This window comes from Mustelus asterias, chromosome 25, assembly GCF_964213995.1.
Source record: "Mustelus asterias chromosome 25, sMusAst1.hap1.1, whole genome shotgun sequence".
Classification (NCBI taxonomy): Eukaryota; Metazoa; Chordata; class Chondrichthyes; order Carcharhiniformes; family Triakidae; genus Mustelus; species Mustelus asterias.
This window is the reverse complement of record NC_135825.1, coordinates 38,833,538-38,855,169: the sequence shown is the minus strand read 5'-3', so window position 1 is coordinate 38,855,169 and position 21,632 is coordinate 38,833,538. Positions and strand designations below refer to the sequence as shown.

Here is a 21,632-nt window from a genome sequence, read left to right as displayed (position 1 = left end):
CACTATAAGAAGGATGTGGAAGCGCTGGAAAGAGTGCAGAGGAGATTTACCAGGATGCTGCCTGGTTTGGAGTGTCGGTCTTATGAGGAAAGGTTGAGGGAGCTGGGGCTGTTCTCTCTGGAGCGGAGGAGATTGAGGGGAGACTTAATAGAGGTTTATAAAATGATGAAGGGGATAGATCGAGTGAACGTTCAAAGACTATTTCCTCGGGTGGATGGAGCTATTACGAGGGGGCATAACTATAGGGTTCATGGTGGGAGATATAGGAAGGATATCAGAGGTAGGTTCTTCACGCAGAGAGTGGTTGGGGTGTGGAATGGACTGCCTGCAGTGATAGTGGAGTCAGACACTTTAGGAACATTTAAGCGGTTATTGGATAGGCACATGGAGCACACCAGGATGGTAGGGAGTGGGATAGCTTGATCTTGGTTTCAGATGAAGGTCGGCACAACATCGTGGGCCGAAGGGCCTGTTCTGTGCTGTACTGTTCTATGTTCTATGTTCTATATCATCCCTGCTTGTTCCTTTCTGGCCCTGGTCTCTCTGCTTGCTACCATCAGCATCTCCAGGCTCATTGCTCATGCCTCCCTTTTGAACTTCTTTATTGCTCTATCATGGCCTTTTAATACACCCACTCCTGATAGGATGTCTCATCAAAGGTTATTGCAGCAAGTAAAAACTCAGAGAAAGTTGACTAAACTAATACTTGGATTGTGCAGGCTGTCTTATGAATAAAGATTGGACAGGCTAGGCTTGTATCCACTGGAGCTTTGAAGAGTAAGAGGTGACGTGATTGAAATATATAAGATTCTGAGGGGACTTGACAGGGTGAATGTAAAAAAGTTGTTTCCTCTTGTGGGAGAATCTAGAACCAGGGGCACGGTTTTAAAATAAGGGCTCGCCCATTTAAGACAGAAGTGAGGATTTTCTGTTTCTCTCAGAGGGTTGTGAGACTTCGGACTTCTGTTTCTCAAAGGTGGGAGAGGCAGTGGCTGAAATATTTCATTCTCGTTGGGTTGACTGGTGCCATTGAAAGTGAATGGAGTTTTGGCTGGAATGCTTGCAATAGGTCCTGCCAAGGGCGAGACTGGAGAATCCCGCCCAGAGTCTTTAAGCCAGAAGTAGATAGATTATTGATAAGCAAGAAGGTTAAATGTTATTGGCAGTTGGCAGGAAGGTGAAGTTGAGGTTACAATTAGATCAACCATGATCTTATTGATGTGGAGATGCCAGTGTTGGACTGGGGCAGGCACAGTAAGAAGTCTCACAACACCAGGTTAAAGTCCAACTCGCATTCCATCCATTATCTTGCAATTGTGTCTTTGTCTATATATGTTGCGTTTGTGAAACCTACCTCTCCACTCACTTGATAAAGAAGCAGCGCTCCAAAAGCTCGTGATTCCAAATAAACTTGTTGGACTTTAACCTGGTGTTGTGAGACTTCTTACTATGATCTTATTGAATCAGGGAGCAGTCTTAAGAGGCCAAGTGGTCTACTTCTGCTCCTTATTTGTATGTTTGTATGCATATATAATAAATATATACAGACTGTTAATAATTAAACTTTCTAGTAATTTTATTCCTTGACTCACTAAAGTCTTCAGGCCATGAGCGAATGAAGACCAGAGATTGATGTCTATTTTTCAGCTAATATAGCCCACTCCCCATAGTTTAAGGTGGTTTAATTTAAATTAATCTGATAATTTGACTATTTCTAGTCCTAAATTTCTGCTTTTTTCCAGTGTCTTTTACATGGTTTAATTCAAATGATTGGATAATTGAAATGGTTATAGAGCAAAAATCAAATGTAAAATATCAGGAGTAAACTACACCATAAAAACTCCATCCCCGTGTCTGTTCATTATTCATTTGAGCAATGTGCCTAGGTTTGCTTGCCTGGTAATAATCATTTCTTCAAAAGCAATTTATTGTGTGAAGCACTTTGAAATGTTTTGGCCAGATAAGGTGCAATGACTCAAGCAATATTCCATTCTACAATGACAAAATACTAAGTTGTAATAATAAGGACTGAACAGGTGGATTGGAAGTGATATACTGTCCGTACAAGTTTCTGGAAGTATTCATTGAAAGTAAATTGCTCAGAATTAATAATTGAAATCCAGTGTGGTGTTAACTGGTAATTTGTGTACTGTAATTACTGTTAGCAATAACCTTGCAATTAAATAAAATGATAATTAACTAGTAATTAACTGGTTCAGACAAAATAACTATTTGTATATAAATCTATCACTATGGAGGTACTCAGACTAGGGGATGGGTGAATCATTTATTTGATTTGCTCAAGAACCATTCACAACTGGTCGAGCATTTTTTGAGAAGGCGGTAGTGGTATTGTCACTGGACTAGTAGTCCAGAGACCCAGGGTAATGCTCTGGGAACCTAGGTTTGAATCCCACCAAAGTTGTAAAGTAAGCATATGGAATGCAGAGGTATAGAATATAAAAGTAAGGACACAATGTTGAAATTGTATTAGACACTAGAAAGGCCACAACTGGAGCATTGGGGCGGCACGGTGGCACAGTGGTTAGCACTGTTGCCTCACAGCGCCAGGGACCCAGGTTCAATTCCGGCCTCAGGTGACTGTCTGCTTGGAGTTTGCCCGTTCTCCCTGTGTCTGCGTGGGTTTCCTCCGGGTGTTCTGGTTTCCTCTCACAGTCCAAAGATATGTGGGTTAGGTGGAATGCTAAAATTTTCCCTCAGTGTCGGGGGGATTAGCGGAGTTATGGGGATAGGGCCTGGGTGGGATTGTTTTTGGTGCAGACTCGATGGGCTGAATGACCTCCTTCTGTACTATAATTTGTCTATGATTCTATTTGCATCTTCCAGTGAAAGTTTTCCAATTGACTTTTTGGCCATTGAGCCTGGTATTCCATGCCAGTTCCCTTTCTGACAGTGGTGGGTGTCTACTACAGCAGCAAATTAGACCTGGATTCCTGGGCCCAGATCTTCCAGTCTCTGGATCCTTGGAGATTGGATGTACAACCCAAGTTGTGTGTGGGATCCTACAGAAATCCCAATGCACTGAGTTTCATTGCCCAGAAAGTTTGAACTTCCAACAGGCAACTTCCCTCCTGGCAACGCTTCGCGAATGTCTCCGATTGAGCTAGTGTCGGAATTTTGGAGAGTCCTAAGGACCTATGTGAACAGTTACCCGCCAAATGTTGGTCAGATTTATATCTAAACTAGTTAATGAGTAACTACAGATCTGACCTCCCAATCACTCATGCTGGCCCCTGCAACACCCCCTTTGACCCCCTGACTACCTCCGACCCGTCGACTACTTCCAAACCTGAGTGCTCCTCCACCATCCACATACACCCACCCCCCACACCAAAACGTCAGCTCTTTTCTCTCCTCACTGTTGAAATTTGAGACGGTGGGATTGGGAGTGGGGCGGCTGTGGGCAGAACGTGGAATGTGGGGAGGCAGCATTACCAGACCTCAGATCTTCTAAGGAGCGGCAATCATTGCAAGGGTATTTGGGTGGTTAGAAATGAGCATGTTTGGTGTGGGGGGCGGGTGTATGTGGATGGTGGAGGAGCACTCAGGTTTGGAAGTAGTTGACGGGTAGACCTGCTGAGATTTTCCAGCATTTTCTCTTTTGGTTTCAGATTCCAGCATCTGCAGAATTTGCTTTTATCTCAAATTTCATCTTGGGCATCCACCCACCTCAACAGAAGACATCACCATAAATTTTAGCATCTCACGGACATTCAGTATGACCTGGTAAAGAGACAGAAGCAGGGCCCACCTTGAATTTGCAACCTGGCTCTCGAAATAGGATACAAATATTTTCAGATCTTTTAGCATGACCAAGAACGGGACTGGTGACCTTTCTCGAAGGGCAATCTATGTTGGACACTTCCAGCTATTTGAATGTGGTGGCACTTTCGACGCATTCCGCGTGGGATTCAGAATAGGGACCCTCCCCAGACCTGGGAAAGCTCACCATATTTGCTGGAGTTACTAGCTTGCGGGTTATTTAGACAGTTGTAATTCCTAGTAGCTATCTTCTGAGGCTACATCGACAGACATTGACTCTCAGTTTCGTAGTGATACTTGTTTCTAATTTGACTGAGGACATTTGACATATTGGCCAGAATTTTACCGGCACGCCCATCCCGATTCCGGGGGCGGGCTAAGCTCGGAGAATGGCATTCTCCGCTGGCTCGGGCGGGATCGTACGAACCTCAGGCAGACGTGCCAGTAAAATTCCGCCCACTATCAGGGAACATAACCATGCCAGGCAGCTGAAATGATATTTATTTGGGTAGGTTTAATAAAGGTTGAGGGAGCTAGGGCTGTTCTCTCTGGAGCGGAGGAGGCTGAGGGGAGACTTAATAGAGGTTTATAAAATGATGAAGGGGATAGATAGAGTGAACGTTCAAAGACTATTTCCTCGGGTGGATGGAGCTATTACAAGGGGGCATAACTATAGGGTTCATGGTGGGAGATATAGGAAGGATATCAGAGGTAGGTTCTTTACGCAGAGAGTGGTTGGGGTGTGGAATGGACTGCCTGCAGTGATAGTGGAGTCAGACACTTTAGGAACATTTAAGCGGTTATTGGATAGGCACATGGAGCACTCCAGAATGATAGGGAGTGGGATAGCTTGATCTTGGTTCAGATAAAGCTCGGCACAACATCGTGGGCCGAAGGGCCTGTTCTGTGCTGTACTGTTCTATGTTCTATATTCTACTGCCCACACCATCACCCCAGCGCCAACCAACTCTTATATTGAAAAATAATAACTGTTCCAACTCATTGGAAAACCAGAAACAGTTCAAGCAGTTGAAATATGTCAAAGGAACACTCTTTGGCAATAAAATGCTGTGATTAATAACTTATGTTCTGGATAAGTTATTTTAAATTGTCATTGATTTTTTTCAATTACAAATGTTTTCATGTTTCAGTACATCAGCAAAAATCTGAACATTGCGTTTGCCACAAAGAAGCCAACTTTTTCATTCAACATGCAGAGAATATAGCCTTGCATTGTCCAGCAACAGACGTAATTTCTAAATTGCAATCAATTATTGCGAGCAATCCTAATGCTCTGTTCTCAAATCACCGCTGATTTGTTTTTCGAGGGATTACGGAATGGAACATGTGCAGGCAAAGGGTTAAACCTTAAAACCAATACTAAACAAATTCTTGGAAGAACCTACCATCCAGTTGAAGTCCAGGATAGTCAGAAAATATAGTCAGATAATACAGATCAGAAAAAAAAATACAAAAGACAAAACAGGCAGTGAACTTTCACAAAACGCCACAGAGAGATATGACGCACACAGGATAGCTGGGGCAAAACTGTTTTCAGATACTAGTGAGAGATTCTGTTTGCTTAATGCAGTATCTGTCATTACACATAAACTAATAGGCTGCAATTCAAAATGGCATAAATAGTAATATTCTTCAATGAGTCCACCTTTCTTTTACGATCATTTTGTTTCCAATTTCACTGCCTCTGCTCCCTTGCTCTTATTTATTGAGGTATTGGTGCCAAACGCTCTTTGACGTCTCACTCAAGAGCCCATTGTTCACATGGTGCCTCATTAGTAAACGGCAGAGACAGCACCATTAAGCCCAGTGCTGCCCCCATCTTCTACCCGTACATCCAACAGCAACCAGGAGCAATCACCCAGACTGATTATTCTCTGCTGTTCAGAGTTGTGAAGGCCAATTGCAGCACTCCAATCACTGCTCCAGCTTTGATGAACCAACTCAGCACAAATCGGGAATGGAACCAAGTTTAAATATCAAATAATTTCTACACAATTTATTTAATTCTCACTGACACAGAAGGCGTGGATTTTTCAACTATTAGGTGTTATGGTGACACAGTGGTTAACACATGGGGTTACGGGAATAGGGCCTGGGTGGGATTGTTGTCAGTGCAGACTCTATGGGCTAAATGGCCTCCTTCTGCACTGTAGATTTTATGAAACACCTTGGGAAATACACTGAAAACATGAAAAATATTTCAAATATTTGATGATACTTTCAGTGAAGTTTATTCTCAATGCATGTTCAAATCTTACTTCTCATTAATTTAAATCGATCGATATCATTTAATTCTATTGGGCTGACTTACTCTCAAAAAAATTAATTGCATCATTCTATGTTTTAGTTAAGGGCGGCAAGGTGCTGCAGTGTTTAGCACTGCTGCTTCACAGTGCCTACGATCGAGGTTCAATTCCGGCCCTGGGTATCTGTCTATTTGGAGTTTGCACGTTCTCCCCGTGTCTGCATGGGTTTCCTCTGGGTGCTCCAGTTTCCTTCATTGACATGCAGGTTAGGCAGATTGGCCATGCTAGGTTGCTCCTTAAATTTGTCTGTGTGTGTGTGTGTGCCTCTGCTTGATGTGGTGGAATGCCCCTCAAGCTATAAGCCCCTGGTGACAGCGACCTGTTCCAAGAATAATTAGCTACAGAAACATATGAAAGTCAGGCCTATGCACTATCAGAGAGGTTGAGTGAGAGAGAGAAATACTTTAGTTATTTCAATACAGTCTCTGCTTTTAATAGCCTTCTTTCTAGTTTGGAAGACTGATCTTTCTTGAGAGTTGACCTTGTTCATACTTTGGATCACTTTTGTTCCTTTATTTCTGCATGTGTTCTGGTGCTAATGGCTGGGATTCTCCAGCCCTGCTGTTGTGAATGGACTGAGGGTCAAATTTTCCATTCTCACTAGCAGTGGTGGGGGGGGGCTGAACAGCATCAGAGAATTCCAGCCAATATATTGCCTTTCCATTGCAATGTCCAAAACTGAGCACAACCAAGCACATAATAATATTTCTATATGCTTGTGCAGTACTGTTATGGCAATAGATGAGTGATTCCACAACTTTGTATTTCCATAAAGAAAGATGTTTTTAAGAGAGGATCAGTGACAGGGCTACAGCATTGTATCTCGGCCTCTCCACCCCAGTGAATTCATTCCCTCCTAAAAACATCAATCATGGGATTACAGCTCACACTACAACATTCTCATTTCCTCAAAAATTATTTTGCAATATTGATGGGAAGTGATGTATCATCTAATTATTACCAAGTTACTTCTTGAAGTCTGCCATAGCAAATTATATTTCATTCATAGTATATTTATATCACACATTTACTCAACGGGGGATATTTTACATTTATCATTAATGAATTTCACTGGCATTACCAACATATTCTTCAAATTGCAAATTGCTTTCTACGCCTCTACTCAATAAGTTGACAAATGTGGGCAGGCACAGTGGCAAGCCTCACAGCGCCAGGGACCCGGGTTCGATTCCCGGCTTGGGTCACTGTGCAGAGTCTGGAAGTTCGCTCCGTGTCTGCATGGGTTTCCTCCGGATGTTTCAGTTTCCTTCCACAGTCCAAAAGACGTGATGGCTAGGTGCACTGGCCATGCTAAATTCTCCCTCAGTGTACCTGAACAGGCACCAGAGTGTGGCGACTAGGAGATTTTCACAATTTCATTACAGTGTCAATGTAAGCCTATTTGTGACACTAATAAATAAACATTAAAATGTACAAGTGGTTTTGGTTTTCAGGTCAATTATGTGCAAAAAGAAAGAGCTGCATTGACCACTTGCGAGGGTTTGACGGGGGTTTGGGGGATGGGTAGGCGGTCTTCACTCAACATTTCCTCCACACTGACAACTCACCTTTCACGAGTGCTCTGTTTTCTTTTTTAATTTTCCCAAATCTGTCCCATGTGCATCCCAAAGGCTTTTAGTTTAATTAGACATCTTCCATGTGAAAACTCTTTCGCAAGAGTGACAGTATGACACTGACACCAATCATCTGAAATAGCTTTCCATTTGTCAACAATGTTTCAATGTTGTAGTGGAGTAGTAACAGTGGAATGAACAAACTCGGACTGACCTTGTACCCAATAAAAGGTCAGCGCTGCCTTAATCACCCTGCTTGCAGATAACAGGGACACTTTAAATCCAGCAAAATGCTCCCTTTCCTGAGCTTGTGGACTTGGCAATATATGATATATTTCTAACTTACATTCGGACAAAAATTAATAACATTGTTGCAAACTATAACTTAATTTTCCAAACACAGAATTCTGCAGAACAGTTTTTAACCATCTTAATCTGCAATTTATAATATCAACAAGCACAAGTTATATCAAAATCGTCATCATTATTTCTACAATCAGAATCTTTCCTGTATTCAACAATATACAGGGTGGTGACCAGACCTGTCAATGCAGATTGCTGGGGCTTTTTACTTAATCAAATCACAGAATGGTTACAACACAGAAGGAGGCCATTTGGTCGATCGTGCCTATACTGGTTCTTTGTAAGGACAATTCACCGAATGCCACTTTTCCCCATAGATGGCAAATATTTCCCTATCAGATAGTTATTCAATTCTCTTTTTTGAATGCTGTGATTGAATCTTGCTCTACCACAATATCAGGCAGTACAATCCAGATCCTAACCAGTCACTGTGTAAAAAATATTCCTCATGTCGCCATTGCTTTTTTATCCAATTAACTTAAATCTGTGTGCTTTGTGTTCTCGATCCTTCCACCAATGGGAATAGTTTTATTTATTCTGTCCAGTCCCCTCATGATTTTGAATGCCTCCACCAAACCTTCTCTCAATCATCTCAGAGAATCCTCAGAGAAGAGTCCCTACTTCTACAATCTACCGACATAACTGAAATTTCTCAGCCCGGGAACTGATCTTATGAAGCTTTTCTCCACTTTTTCTAATTCCTCCACATCTTTCCTAAAGTGTGGTGCCCAGAACTGGTGGCAATGCTCCAATTGAGGCTAATGCAGTGTTTTATACAGGTTTATCATAAATTCTTTGCTCTTGTACTCTATGCACCTACTTATAAAGCTCAGGGTACTGTATGTTTTTTGAACCATGCTCTCAACCTGCCCTGCCACCTTCAACAATTTGTGCACAAATACCCTCAGGTCCCTCTGCTCCTACATTCTCTTTAGAACTGTGCCCTTTATTTTATTCCGTCTCTCCGTGTTTATTCTCCAAAAGTTAATTGCCTCACATTTCCCTCCATTAAATTTAATCTTGTCTGTCAAATTCACCAACCTGTCACATTCTTCCTGAAGTTTAATATTACCCCGTCACAGTTCACAATACTTCCAGGTTTCCTGTCATCCGCAAATTTTGAAATTGTGCCATGTACACCAAAGTCTAGGTCATTAATGTATTAAGGAGAGCCAGAATCCTAGCATCAATAACTGGGGAACTCCATGATAAACCTTCCCCCAGTTAAAGGTCCACAAGTTTAACAGGGGTTTTTTTTTGCTAGATTTATAGTGGTTGCAAAGTGACCTTGATGGGAGATGTTTATACTAAGTTCACTGGAGGACGTAACCTAGTTAAAAGGATATTTTGTATTGCATGGATGATGGATGTACTGCTGTATAAGGCTCTGGTCAGACCCCATTTGGAATATTGTGCACAGTTTTGGGCCCCATGCCTAAGGAAGGATGTGCTGGTCTTGGAAGGGGTCTGGAGGAGGTTCGCAAGAATGATACCAGGAATGAAGGGTTTGTCATATGTTTGAAGGGTTTGTCAACTGCTCCTCAGCAGTTGAGGAGTCTATACTCGATGGAGTTTAGAAGGATGAGGGGGGATTGAATTGAAACTTACAAAATACTGAGAGGCCCAGATAGAGTGGACGTGGAGAGGAAGTTTCCATCAGTGGGAGAGACTAGAACTTGAGGGCACAACCTCAGCGTGAAGGGACACTCCTTTAAAACTGAGATAAGGAGGAATTTCTTCAGCCAGAGGGTGGTCTCAATCTGTGGAACTCATTGGGTTCCAGAGGGTTGTGGAGGCCAGGTCATTGAGTGTCTTTAAGACAGAGATAGATAGGTTCTTCATCAATAAGGAGATCAGGGGTTATGGGGAGAAGGCAGGAGAATGGGGATGAGAATCATATCAGCCATGATTGAAAGGCGGAGCAGACACGATGGGTCTAATTCTGCTCCTATATCTTATGGTTTTATGACGAGCACTCCAGTTCTTGTAAAGCTGCCAGAGTCAAATGTGAAGAAAACAAATCGGGTTCACATGGACAGGCTGTTAGGACGGACTGCTTTTGACTTACTCCTGAGATGTATTAAAGGAGTCTGACCATCAACATGTTAGTTACAAGTATAACTGGCATTTGTATACAGCCTTTAATGTTATAAATAGTCTATGTCGGTGGGGAATGTTAGTTTCCTGTAATGGATTGGATTTCATGGTGAGCAGTGATAGAACTACTCTGACAGCTAGCACAAAGCTTTCTCAGGTTTGGACCAATCAGAGAAGGCAGACAATTTGACCGTTCAAATCTGTCAAAGGAAGGATTATTTATTTATTCATTAGTGTCACAAGTAGGTTTACATTAACACTGCAATGAGGTTACTGTGAAAACTAGTTGCGACACTCCAGTGCCTGTTCAGGTACACTGATGGAGAATTTAGCATGGCCAATGCATCTAACCAGCACATCCTTCGGACTGTCGGAGGAAACTGAAGCACACGGAGGAAACACACGCAGACACGAGGAGAATGTGCAGACTTCGCAGTGACTCAAGCCGGAAATCGAACCCGGGTCCCTGGCTGTGTGAGGCAGCAGTGCTAACCACCGTGCCGCCCCAAGTTAGGGGTCAGTATGATTGCGCTGTATGTTGACTGCTGTGGCTGCAGCAACCACAGAAATGGAGAGGGAATTTAGGAATATTGTTCCCTGGATTTTGGATTTTTACCTGGAGATCCTGCGGTGGGATTAAGTGAAACAGATTATGTTTGCCAAAGATGTGAGGAAGAGGACAGCCTCTCTAATCTTGTAAATGTGGATGGAGGTGGCCAGGGAAGTGGCCCTTGAATCTGGATTCAGTGCCTCTAGAGGTTCAAGAACCTCGTGTAGGCAGGAAAGGTGCTGAGCCCCACACACTGAAATTTCCAGCATTCCCTCAGACAATCTGCAGCTCCGTTCCTTCCACTGTCTCCAAGCACCTCCTCACATTCCCATCCTAATAGCCAACATTTATCTTGTCAGCCATTGGTAGTGTGTGCTCCACTGTGAATGAAGCCTTGTTCCAGGAGACTGCAAATGCCAGCAGTAAGCTGCTGTGCCAGCCTGAGTCTCCTGGGGCACTGGTGCTCAGATGTGTCGGGAGAGCTGACCCATTATCTGTGTAGACCCTGTATTGGGGTCTCACCTCCTTCCAGCTGGATTTCTATGCCCATCACCTCTGCCCTTTGGAGTAGCACGTGTCTGAGGAGAAGGCAGCTGGTGCTGATACTGATGTTGCTCCAGCTGGCTGTTGGTGTTGTTGGTGCTGCACCTCTCGTTCTTCATCAGAAGCCCAACGTAGAGCAACGTAAACTGTTCCCATGCTGCGGTTAAGGCTGGCAGCATGGGAGACACAGATCATGTTGAGTGAAATCCAAGGCAGGTGAACCAACTTGCAAGAAGCTGGAAGCCACCTGTTAAATAGTGAAAGCACATTCCCAGAAGAACAACATCCTCTCACCTCAGCATGGTTTCCCAGCTAATCAGCTTCAACAGCCAGCTGGAGCAACATCAGTACCAGCACCAGTTGTCTTCTCAGACACATGCCACTGCAAAGGGCAGAGGCGATGGGCATAGAAATCCAGCTGGAAAGAGGTGAGACCCCAACACATGTCTACACAGGTAGTGGGTCAGCTCTCTCGACATGTCTGAGCACCACCTTCCAAACCCACGACCATTTCCATCTAGGACAAGGGCAGCAGATACATGGGAACACCACCACCTGCAAGTTCCCTTCCAAACCAGTCACTATCCTGACTCAGAAATATATCGCCGATCCTTCGCAGTCGCTGGATAAATATCCTGGAATTCCCTCCCTAATGGCATTCTGGGTTAACCCACAGCACGTGGACTGCAGCGATTCAAGAAGGCAGCTCACCACCACCTTCTCAAGGGCAACTGGGGATGGGTAATAAATGCTGGCCCAGCCAGCGACGCCCATGTCCCATGAATGATCCAAACTTTTCGGCACCGAAAAAGACAAGTGAGTGCAGCTGTGGAGAGGAGCTCAGAGCGGGGCTGGGAGCTGCGCTCTCCCACTTTACACATCGACGGGGAGAGGAAGGAGCACTTCGGAGGGTCAACTGTTCATTTTATTTTAAAATTGGAGCCTGTCGTCATGGAGATAGATGTTCACGTTTGCATAGCAAGCAAAACTCTGCCAAAATGCTGGGTTAAACTCACAGATAATAAATAGCCTCTTTGAATATTTTAAGTATTTGCCTGATGTCCCATCAGATGTTCCCTGCTCACCCTCAAACCTACCAGGTTAAAACTGAAGCTGGTAGGATCATATCACATTCCTGACCTGGTGTCACCTTTCGAAGCTTTGATTTCCCCCTCACCCATATCCAAACCAATTCCCCTTGGGTATATAAATTCTAGCTGCCTAGTCCAGACTAGAATAACGATCTTTTGGAGTGCTGCTCCTTCATCAGGTGAGTGAAGGAGCAGCGCTCTGAAAGCTCGTGATTTCAAATAAACCTGTTAGACTTTAACCTGGTGTTGTGAGACTTTTTAACTGTGTCCACTCCAGTCCAACTCCGGCATCTCCACATCATAGTCCAGACTAGGGACCATAAAGTAAACTTAAGAACGTCATAGAGTCATAGAGGTTTACAACATGGAAACAGGCCCTTCAGCCCAAATTGTCCATGCCACCCTTTTTTTTAAACACCTAAGCTAATCCCAATTGCCCGCATTTGGCCCATATCCCTCTATACCTATCGTACCCATGTAACTATCTAAATGCTTTTTAAAAGACAAAATTGTACCCGCCTCTGCTACTACCTCTGGCAGCTTGTTCCAGACACTCACCACCCTCTGTGTGAAAAAATTGCCCCTCTGGACACTTTTGTATCTCTCCCCTCTCACCTTAAACCTATGCCCTCTAGTTTTAGACTCCCCCGCCTTTGGGAAAAGATATTGACTAACTAGCTGATTTGTGCCCTTCATTATTTTATAGACCTCTATAAGATCACCCCTCAGCCGCCTATGCTCCAGAGAAAAAAGTCCCAGTCTATCCAGCCTTTCCTTATAACTCAATCCATCAAGTCCTGGTAGCACCCTCGTAAATATTTTCTGCACTCTTTCTAGTTTAATAATATCCTTTCTATAATAGGGTGACCAGAATTGCACACAGTATTCCAAGTGTGGCCTTACCAATGTCTTGTACAACTTCAAAAAGATGTCCCAACTCCTGTATTCAATGTTCTGACCGATGAAACCGAGCATGCCAAATGCCTTCTTCACCACTCTGTCCACCTGTAACTCCACTTTCAAGGAGCTATGACCATGACCATGACTATGACCATTGATTGGCCGTGCTAAAATTGCCCCTTAGTGTCCTGAGATGCATAGGTTAGAGGGATTAGCGGGTAAATATGTAGGGATATGGGGGTATGGCCTGGGTGGGATTGTGGTTGGTGCAGACTCGACGGGCCAAATGGCCTCTTTCTGCACTGTAGGGTTTCTATGATTCTATGAACACTCAGGAAACTTGACACCATCCAATAAAAAGCAATCTGCTTGATCAGCATCCCATCCAATTCCTTCAGCATTCACTCTCTCCACCTTGCTACATGCAGTAACAGCAATGTGTGCTACACACAAGAAACATTGCAACAACTCACAAAGCCTCCTTCGACAGTACCTTCCACACACGTGACCTTAATCACCCAGAGGGACAAGGGCAGCAGATGTATGGGAACATCATCACATCCACGTTCCCCTCCAAGTCACACACCATCCTGACTTGACACCATGGCCGGTATTTTATGACCTTGCTCGGGTGAGGCTCGTAAAATCCCGCCTGAGGCCAACGGAGAATTCCATTCTATGAGCCGCGCCCTGCCCGATTCTGGGGCAGGTTTGGCGGTAAAATTCCGGTCCATATCACTGTTCCTTCACTGTTACTGGGTCAAAATCCCAGACACCCTTCCTAACAACACTCAGGTATACCTACATCACCTGGACTGCAGTGGTTTAGGAAGGCAGCTCACCAAAACCTTCTCAAGGGCAATTAGGGATGGGTAATAAAAGCTGGCCCAGCCAGTAATGCCCACATCCAATTGGTTGCATTTTGTTTAGCTGAAACAGGCACAATGTACTGGAAGTTACATAATACACAGGGCCCTGTCCTTTGCAGACAGAAAGAACATGTACACACATTGTTCATGTTTTAGTAAACAAAATAAGTAACAGCCATTCGCTGGTTCATTTCTCAGAACAATGCCTTGATGAATCAGAATCAAGCTGCCTGATTTAAATTTCAAATAATGCTTTGTAGTTAACTTTCAACTGCTACATTCTCCATGGTAACACTTCTACCAATCAGAGTCCACTTTTCAACCTATCAGCTCTTTCTTCTCATACAATATAAATTTGTTGATTTCCCTTGTATTGTATTCTTGTGAATATCGTAATGCGTGCAAGATTTCAACGAAAATGTCTCTTTTTTCAACAATGTTCAAATTCTGTACTACTAAATGACTGGAAAATATTTTGTTCCTCAGACATTTCTGACTTGTAAATGAGTTCCTCAAACTCAAAAGTATAAACGTGTCAAACGTTACTGGCATAATTCCTGCCCGGCGAGTAATTCCATCGATCACAGTTGTGTTGCATGATCCAAGGTGAGGAAATGTTCTAAACAAAGACCAAAGCTTTGATCTGACCTGGAGCAGCTACGATTTCTGAGGCTCTATCCCCCTATATGACCAGCTGAAAGATAGGCAGGGAAGTAAAGTTTTGGCATATTTGTATTTGATTTGCAGCCTATAGACAGATCTGTTAAGAAAAGATATATTACTGTTGTAAAAATGTTGACGAGGAAGTCTTCTATTGAAGATTATGCATGTGCTCATTAAGCTGCTTTGATGCAAATCTGGGTCCGTCATATCTTCGGGAAGTCAAAACACACATACAATCAGTTATAAAGAAGCACAAAAGTAATTCAAAAAAGGTGCGAACAGCACCAAGAAACGACCTTACTAAATAGCGTAGACAATGCACTTTTGTGTATAGAACCTCTTGGGTTGAGAGAAGGGTTGAGAGAGAGAAGATTGCTTTTACCCCCTTAATATTGTAGAGAGAGTAGGGTAGAAATTTGTCATGGGTGATAGCATGAAAAAGACTGCATCAACTTCCTGCTACCCATACTGGTTGATATCAAATTCAATTGAAGTGAATTAAATCGAACGGATGGACTGCATGATAGACAACCTGCAATAATGCCTAAGATAAGTTTCTACTGTGGTGTATTCTGCTGGTTGCTATCTTATTACTCAGTAGGAGAGGATTTTGAATATGGTTTTGATATTTGTCACTATACATTTTTAAGCAGCATCAAAGGTTCAATTTAAAGCGAATACACGGTGGTTGCCTGGAGTACTTCAAAGTAAATTGGTGTACCAGGTTGTAGCTTTGCACTGAACTGCCTTAATAAACAGAGGGATGCCCGTCAACGATGACACTAATTGACGCATCATCATTTATATGTAAAACAACATTCAGCGCAAATCAGATTTTGAATCATGATTTTTTCCCCCTCTTTAATTAAGGCAGCAACCAGCAGGCTAAAGCTAAGATATTTGGTATTCACATTTGCAAAGTCAATAAATATTCGTTGGTCAATCGGAATTTGCCAGTTTATTAAACAGTGCTGTTAAGGCTGTTAATTCAACAGCTTAAAAACAGCCATCTTTTTCAGCTTCAAATAACCTACAAGTGAAAGGGTTCAAAGAACAGATACACTACATTTTACAGTTGCTTTTCTGCACTCACAGTACATCTTACATGTTCTTGGAAGTAATGAAGTACATAAAACAAAGAAAAATTGTACAAGTTACAGCCATTTGTCCTTTATGAAAATCATATTACAAAATTTCATTAAAACAAGGCAATCTTTATCAATCAAAGAACAGATGGGCCAAAGTGTTTGTGAGTCATAACCATGAATAATTGTGCAGCTTCTGGAACACATTCATTTGGCATGGCTATTCTGATTTAGTTATTGTTCCTGCAGTGCGATTTAGCGATTCCCGCGTGACATGAAATCAATGTCCTACCTCTTCAGCCGAAGATCAAGGTAATGAATTTTCCCCTTGTTACAGAGGAACACGAGGCAGCCAGAATGTTACAAACCAATTCGATATGATGGGAACTCACCAGAAACACATAATCATCTGGCTCCTCGGAGATTGCAGACTATCCTTGTTCATAATGAAAACAATCATTTTCCAGTTTTTTCTAATTATTCAGAAGTTTAGCAGTGGTGGAATACGGCAGTTTAGAATCCATTTGTGTGTAGATTATGTGATTCCAGTGTGTTTAAAATCCACCATTGCTGCTCACCTTCCTTACAACCACTCAGCCAGTTCTGTACTGCTCTGAAGAGTTGAGAAATTAGAACCAATTGGTGCTTTAACTACTTAACATCCAAAGATGTGCGGGTTCGGTTGATTGGCCATGCTAAAATTGCCCCTTAGTGTCCTGAGATGCGTAGGTTAGGAGGGGAAACCGGTGGATGCGGTGTTTTTGGATTTCCAAAAGGCATTTGATAAGGTGCCTCACAAAAGGTTGCTGAAGAAGATTGGGTCACACGGAGTTGGGGGTAGGGTGATAGCGTGGATTGGGGATTGGCTATCCGACAGGAAGCAGAGAGTCAGAATAAATGGGTGCTTTTCTAGTTGGCAGATGGTAACTAGTGGCGTGCCGCAGGGATCGGTACTGGGGCCTCAACTATTTACCATTTATATAGACGATCTGGAGGAGGGGACTGAGTGTAGGGTAACAAAGTTTGCAGACGACACAAAGATAAGTGGAAAAGCGAATCGTGTGGAGGGCGTAGAAGGTCTGCAGAGAGATTTGGACAGGCTGAGTGAGTGGGCGAGGATCTGGCAGATGGAGTATAACGTTGACAAATGCGAGGTTATTCACTTTGGAGGAAATAATAGCAAATTGGATTATTATCTAAATGGAAAAAAATTACAACATGCTACTGTGCAAAGGGACCTGGGGGTCCTAGTGCATGAGACGCAAAAACCCAGTCTGCAGGTGCATCAGGTGATCAAGAAGGCAAATGGAATGTTGGCCTATATCGCAAGGGGGATAGAATATAAAAGCAGAGATGTCTTGCTGCATCTGTACAGGGCATTGGTGAGGCCGCAGCTGGAATACTGTGTGCAGTATTGGTCCCCTTATTTGCGGAAGGATATATTGGCCTTGGAGGGAGTGCAGAGAAGGTTCACCAGGTTGATACCAGAGATGAGGGGTGTTGATTATGAGGAGAGACTGAGCAGATTGGGTTTGTACTCGTTGGAATTTAGAAGGCTGAGGGGGGAGCTTATTGAGACCTATAAGATAATGAAGGGGCTGGATAGGGTAGAGGTGGAGAGATTCTTTCCACTTAGAAAGGAAGCTAGAACTAGAGGGCACAGCCTCAAAATAAAGGGGGGTCAGTTTAGGACAGAGTTGAGGAGGAACTTCTTCTCTCAGAGGGTGGTGAATCTCTGGAATTCTCTGCCCACTGAAGTGGTGGAGGCTACCTCGTTGAATATGTTTAAATCACGGATAGATGGATTCCTGATCGGTAAGGGAATTAGGGGTTATAGGGATCAGGCGGGTAAGTGGTACTGATCCACGTCAGATCAGCCATGATCTTATTGAATGGCGGGGATGGCTCGAGGAGCTAGATGGCCTACTCCTGCTCCTATTTCTTCTGTTCTTATGTTCTTATTAACGGGTAAATGTGTCGGGATATGGGGGTAGAGCCTGGGTGGGATTGTGGTCAGTGCAGCCTCGATGGCCAGGTGCCCTCTTTCTGCACTGTAGGGTTTCTATAATTCTATTTCTATGATTCTACTGTGTGCATCATTTCAGCTTCTGAATCGCAAGCTAAATTATGACTCGACAGAATTAGTCATCACTGACATGGAATCGACAGGATTTCCCTGAATGAACAAAGGTGAACTTAAGCAGGGAGTTTGCACCCAACTATTAGTATAGCATTTCTTTAAGTCAATGACTTACAATATGCCATTACTGCAGAATGATTTTAATTTGCATCTACTATAGATTGGTAACATCAGGCGCGATTTAAATTTGACTTACATTTTCTCTTCATTACGTTACCTGATTTCCACCAGAGTTTTTAACATCTTTCATGTTAATGTCGTTCTTTTTACCCTTTCCTTTCTCCTTCTTGTTTTTCTTCTTTTTACAGCAGCATTTCTTGCAGATGCAGAGGCAGCAAGTGAGAAGCAGCAGGCCACTGACAATAGCGATGGCAATCAAAGCCCAAGGTGGCACTAGCAAAAGGGTTTGAAAAATTGGTACGCTGGTGTTAATCACAGACTTAGAACATGTAGCTTCCCGGCAGCATGCTGAAGAGAAACAACTTTAATTTTTGACCTAGGTCTTACCTCCTGCTCCTATCTTCTCCTCCTATCTTCTATGTTTCTATAGGATTAGGCTATTGAGTTGGATGATCAGCCATGATCGTAATAATTGGCGGAGCAGGCTCAAAGGGCCAAATGGCCTCCTCCTGCTCCTATCTACTATGTTTCTATGTTGTTCACGATAGCTAAATATTTCAGCCGAGAGATTGGTCGACACTCAACCAGTGGCACAGTGCTTAGCACTGCTGCCTCACAGCGCCAGGGGCCTGGGTTCAATTCCCGGCCTGGGTCACTGTCTGTCTGCATGTTCTCCCTGTGTCTGCGTAGGTTTCCCCTGGGTGTTCCGGTTTCCTCCCACAGTCCGAAAGACGTGCTCATTTATAATGCTGCTGAAAGGCAGTTCGAGGGGGATCTGCCTACTGAGGTAATATGGGCTGAAGTTAGAAATAGGAAAGGAGCGGTCACGTGGTTGGGGGTTTTCTATAGGCCCCCAAATAGTAATAGAGATGTGGAGGAAGAAATTGCAAATCAGATTATGGATAGGTGTGGAGGTCACAGGGTAGTTGTCATGGATGACTTTAACTTTCCAAACATTAGAAACATAGAAACATAGAAAAACTACAGCACAAAACAGGCCCTTCAGCCCCACAAGTTGTGCCGAACATATCCCTACCTTCTAGGCCTACCTATAACCCTCCATCCTATTAAGTCCCATGTACTCATCCAGGAGCCTCTTAAAAGACCCTATAGCGTTTGCCTCCACCACCACTGATGGCAGCCACCCTCGATGTCGACCACCACCCTCTGTGTGAAAAACTTACCCCTAACATTTCCCCTGTACCTACCCCCCAGCACCTTAAACCCGTGTCCTCTCGTAGCAGCCATTTCCACCCTGGGAAAAAGCCTCTGAGAGTCCACCCGATCTATGCCTCTCAACATCTTATATACCTCTATTAGGTCTCCTCTCATCCTACGTCTCTCCAAGGAGAAAAGACCGAGCTCCCTCAGCCTATCCTCATAAAGCATGCCACTCAATCCAGGCAACATCCTTGTTCCATTGATTGGAACCTTTATAGGTCGAATAGTTCGGATGGGGCAGTTTTTGTACAGTGTGTGCAGGAGGGTCTCCTGACACAATATGTGGATAGGCTGACAAGAGGTGGGGCCACATTGGACTTGGTACTGGGTAATGAACCGGGCCAGGTGTTAGATTTGATTGTGGGAGAGCACTTTGGAGATGGTGACCGTAATTTGGTGTCTTTCATTATTGCAATGGAGAGGGATAGGGCCTTATGGCAGGACAAGGTTTATAATTGGGGGAGGGGTAATTATGATGCGATTAGGCAAGAATTAGGGAGCATAAGATGAGAACAGAAACTGTCAGGGAAAGACACAAATGAAAAGTGGAGCTTGTTCAAGGAACAAATACTGCGTGTCCTTGATAGGTATGTCCCTGTCAGGCAGGGAGGAAATGGCCGAATGAGGGAACCATGGTTCACAAAAGAGGTTGAATGTCTTGTCAAGAGGAAAAAGGAAGCGTATGTAAGGATGAGAAAACAAGTTTCAGTTGGGTCGCTTGAGGGTTACAAGGTAGCAAGGAATGAGCTAAAAAAAGGGCTAAGGAGAGCTAGGAGGGGGCATGAGAAGCCCTTGGTGGGTCGGATCAAGGAAAACCCCAAGGCTTTTTACTCTTATGTGAGAAATAAAAGAATGACCAGGGTGAGGTTAGGGCCGGTCAAGGATAGTAGTGGGAACTTGTGCATGGAGTCAGAAGAGATAGGAGAAGCGATGAATGAATACTTTTCTTCAGTGTTCACCAAGGAGAGGGACCATGTTTTTGAGGATGAGTGTGAGATACAGGCTGATAGGCTGGAGGAGGTAGATGTTCTGAGGCAAGATGTATTAGCAATTTTGAAAAACCTGAGGGTCAATAAGTCCCCTGGGCCAGATGGGATATATCCTAGGATTCTTTGGGAGGCAAGGGATGAGATTGCAGAACCTTTGGCTTTGATCTTTGGGTCCTCACTGTCCACGGGGATAGTCATGATGTGGAGATGCCGGCGTTGGACTGGGGTAAACACAGTAAGAAGTTTAACAACACCAGGTTAAAGTCCAACAGGTTTATTTGGTAGCAAAAGCCACACAAGCTTTCGAGGCTCGAAGCCCCTTCTTCGATCTTTGAAGGTGACGTCACAGGTGGAGAAGGTGGTGAAGAAGGCATATGGCATGCTTGCCTTTATAGGACGGGGCATAGAGTATAAAAGTTGGGGTCTGATGTTGCAGATGTATAGAACGTTGGTTCGGCCGCATTTGGAATACTGCGTCCAGTTCTGGTCGCCACACTACCAGAAGGACGTGGAGGCTTTGGAGAGAGTACAGAGGAGGTTTACCAGGATGTTGCCTGGGATGGAGGGGCTTGGTTATGAGGAGAGATTGGGGAAACTGGGGTTGTTCTCCTTGGAAAGACGGAGGATGAGGGGAGACTTAATAGAGGTGTATAAAATTATGAAAGGCATAGATAGGGTGAACGGTGGGAAGCTTTTCCCCGGGTCGGTGGTGACGTTCACGAGGGGTCATAGGTTCAAGGTGAAGGGGGGGAGGTTTAACACAGATATCAGAAGGACATATTTCACACAGAGGGTCGTGGGGGCCTGGAATGTGTTGCCGGGCAAGGTGGTGGAGGCGGACACACTGGGAACGTTTAAGACTTATCTAGACAGCTATATGAACGGAGTGGGAATGGAGGGATACAAAAGAGTGATCTAGTTTGGACCAGGGAGCGGCGCGGGCTAATTGTTCCTGGTTTCTCGTTTCAAGGCTTCATTCTACGATCATCTTGCTGGTGCCAGTACAGAGTGATACTGCGGATAGTTGGGAACCTGTCTCGAGGGCAGGGGATTCATATGGTGTTCGTGGAAGTGGAAATGACTAGGGTTGGGAAGCATTTTCCGATCGGGGCCATTGTGATCTCCTGGACTCGTTTCGATCGCCTCAGGGGGTCGGAGAGGAATTTCCCAGATTTTTTTTTCCCCATATTGGCCCTGGGGTTTTTCACTCTGGGTTTTCGCCTCTCCCTGGAGATCACATGGTCTGGAATGGGGGGGTGGGGGTAAGTTAATAGGTTGTAATGAACAAAGCATCGTAGCTGTGAGGGACAGCTCGGT

The 21,632-nt window shown here is 44.0% G+C and overlaps 1 protein-coding gene across 1 annotated transcript in view; it reads right to left on the bottom strand.

Annotated features, from left to right (window-relative positions):
* Positions 1–21,632, bottom strand: part of LOC144511898 (synaptotagmin-B-like) — an 832,296-nt gene that overhangs the window by 150,227 nt on the left and 660,437 nt on the right. Inside the window, exon 4 of the mRNA XM_078242331.1 lies at positions 18,203–18,378. Within this exon, the coding sequence (XP_078098457.1) occupies positions 18,203–18,378 (176 nt within the window). The remainder of the gene's footprint in view (positions 1–18,202; positions 18,379–21,632) is intronic.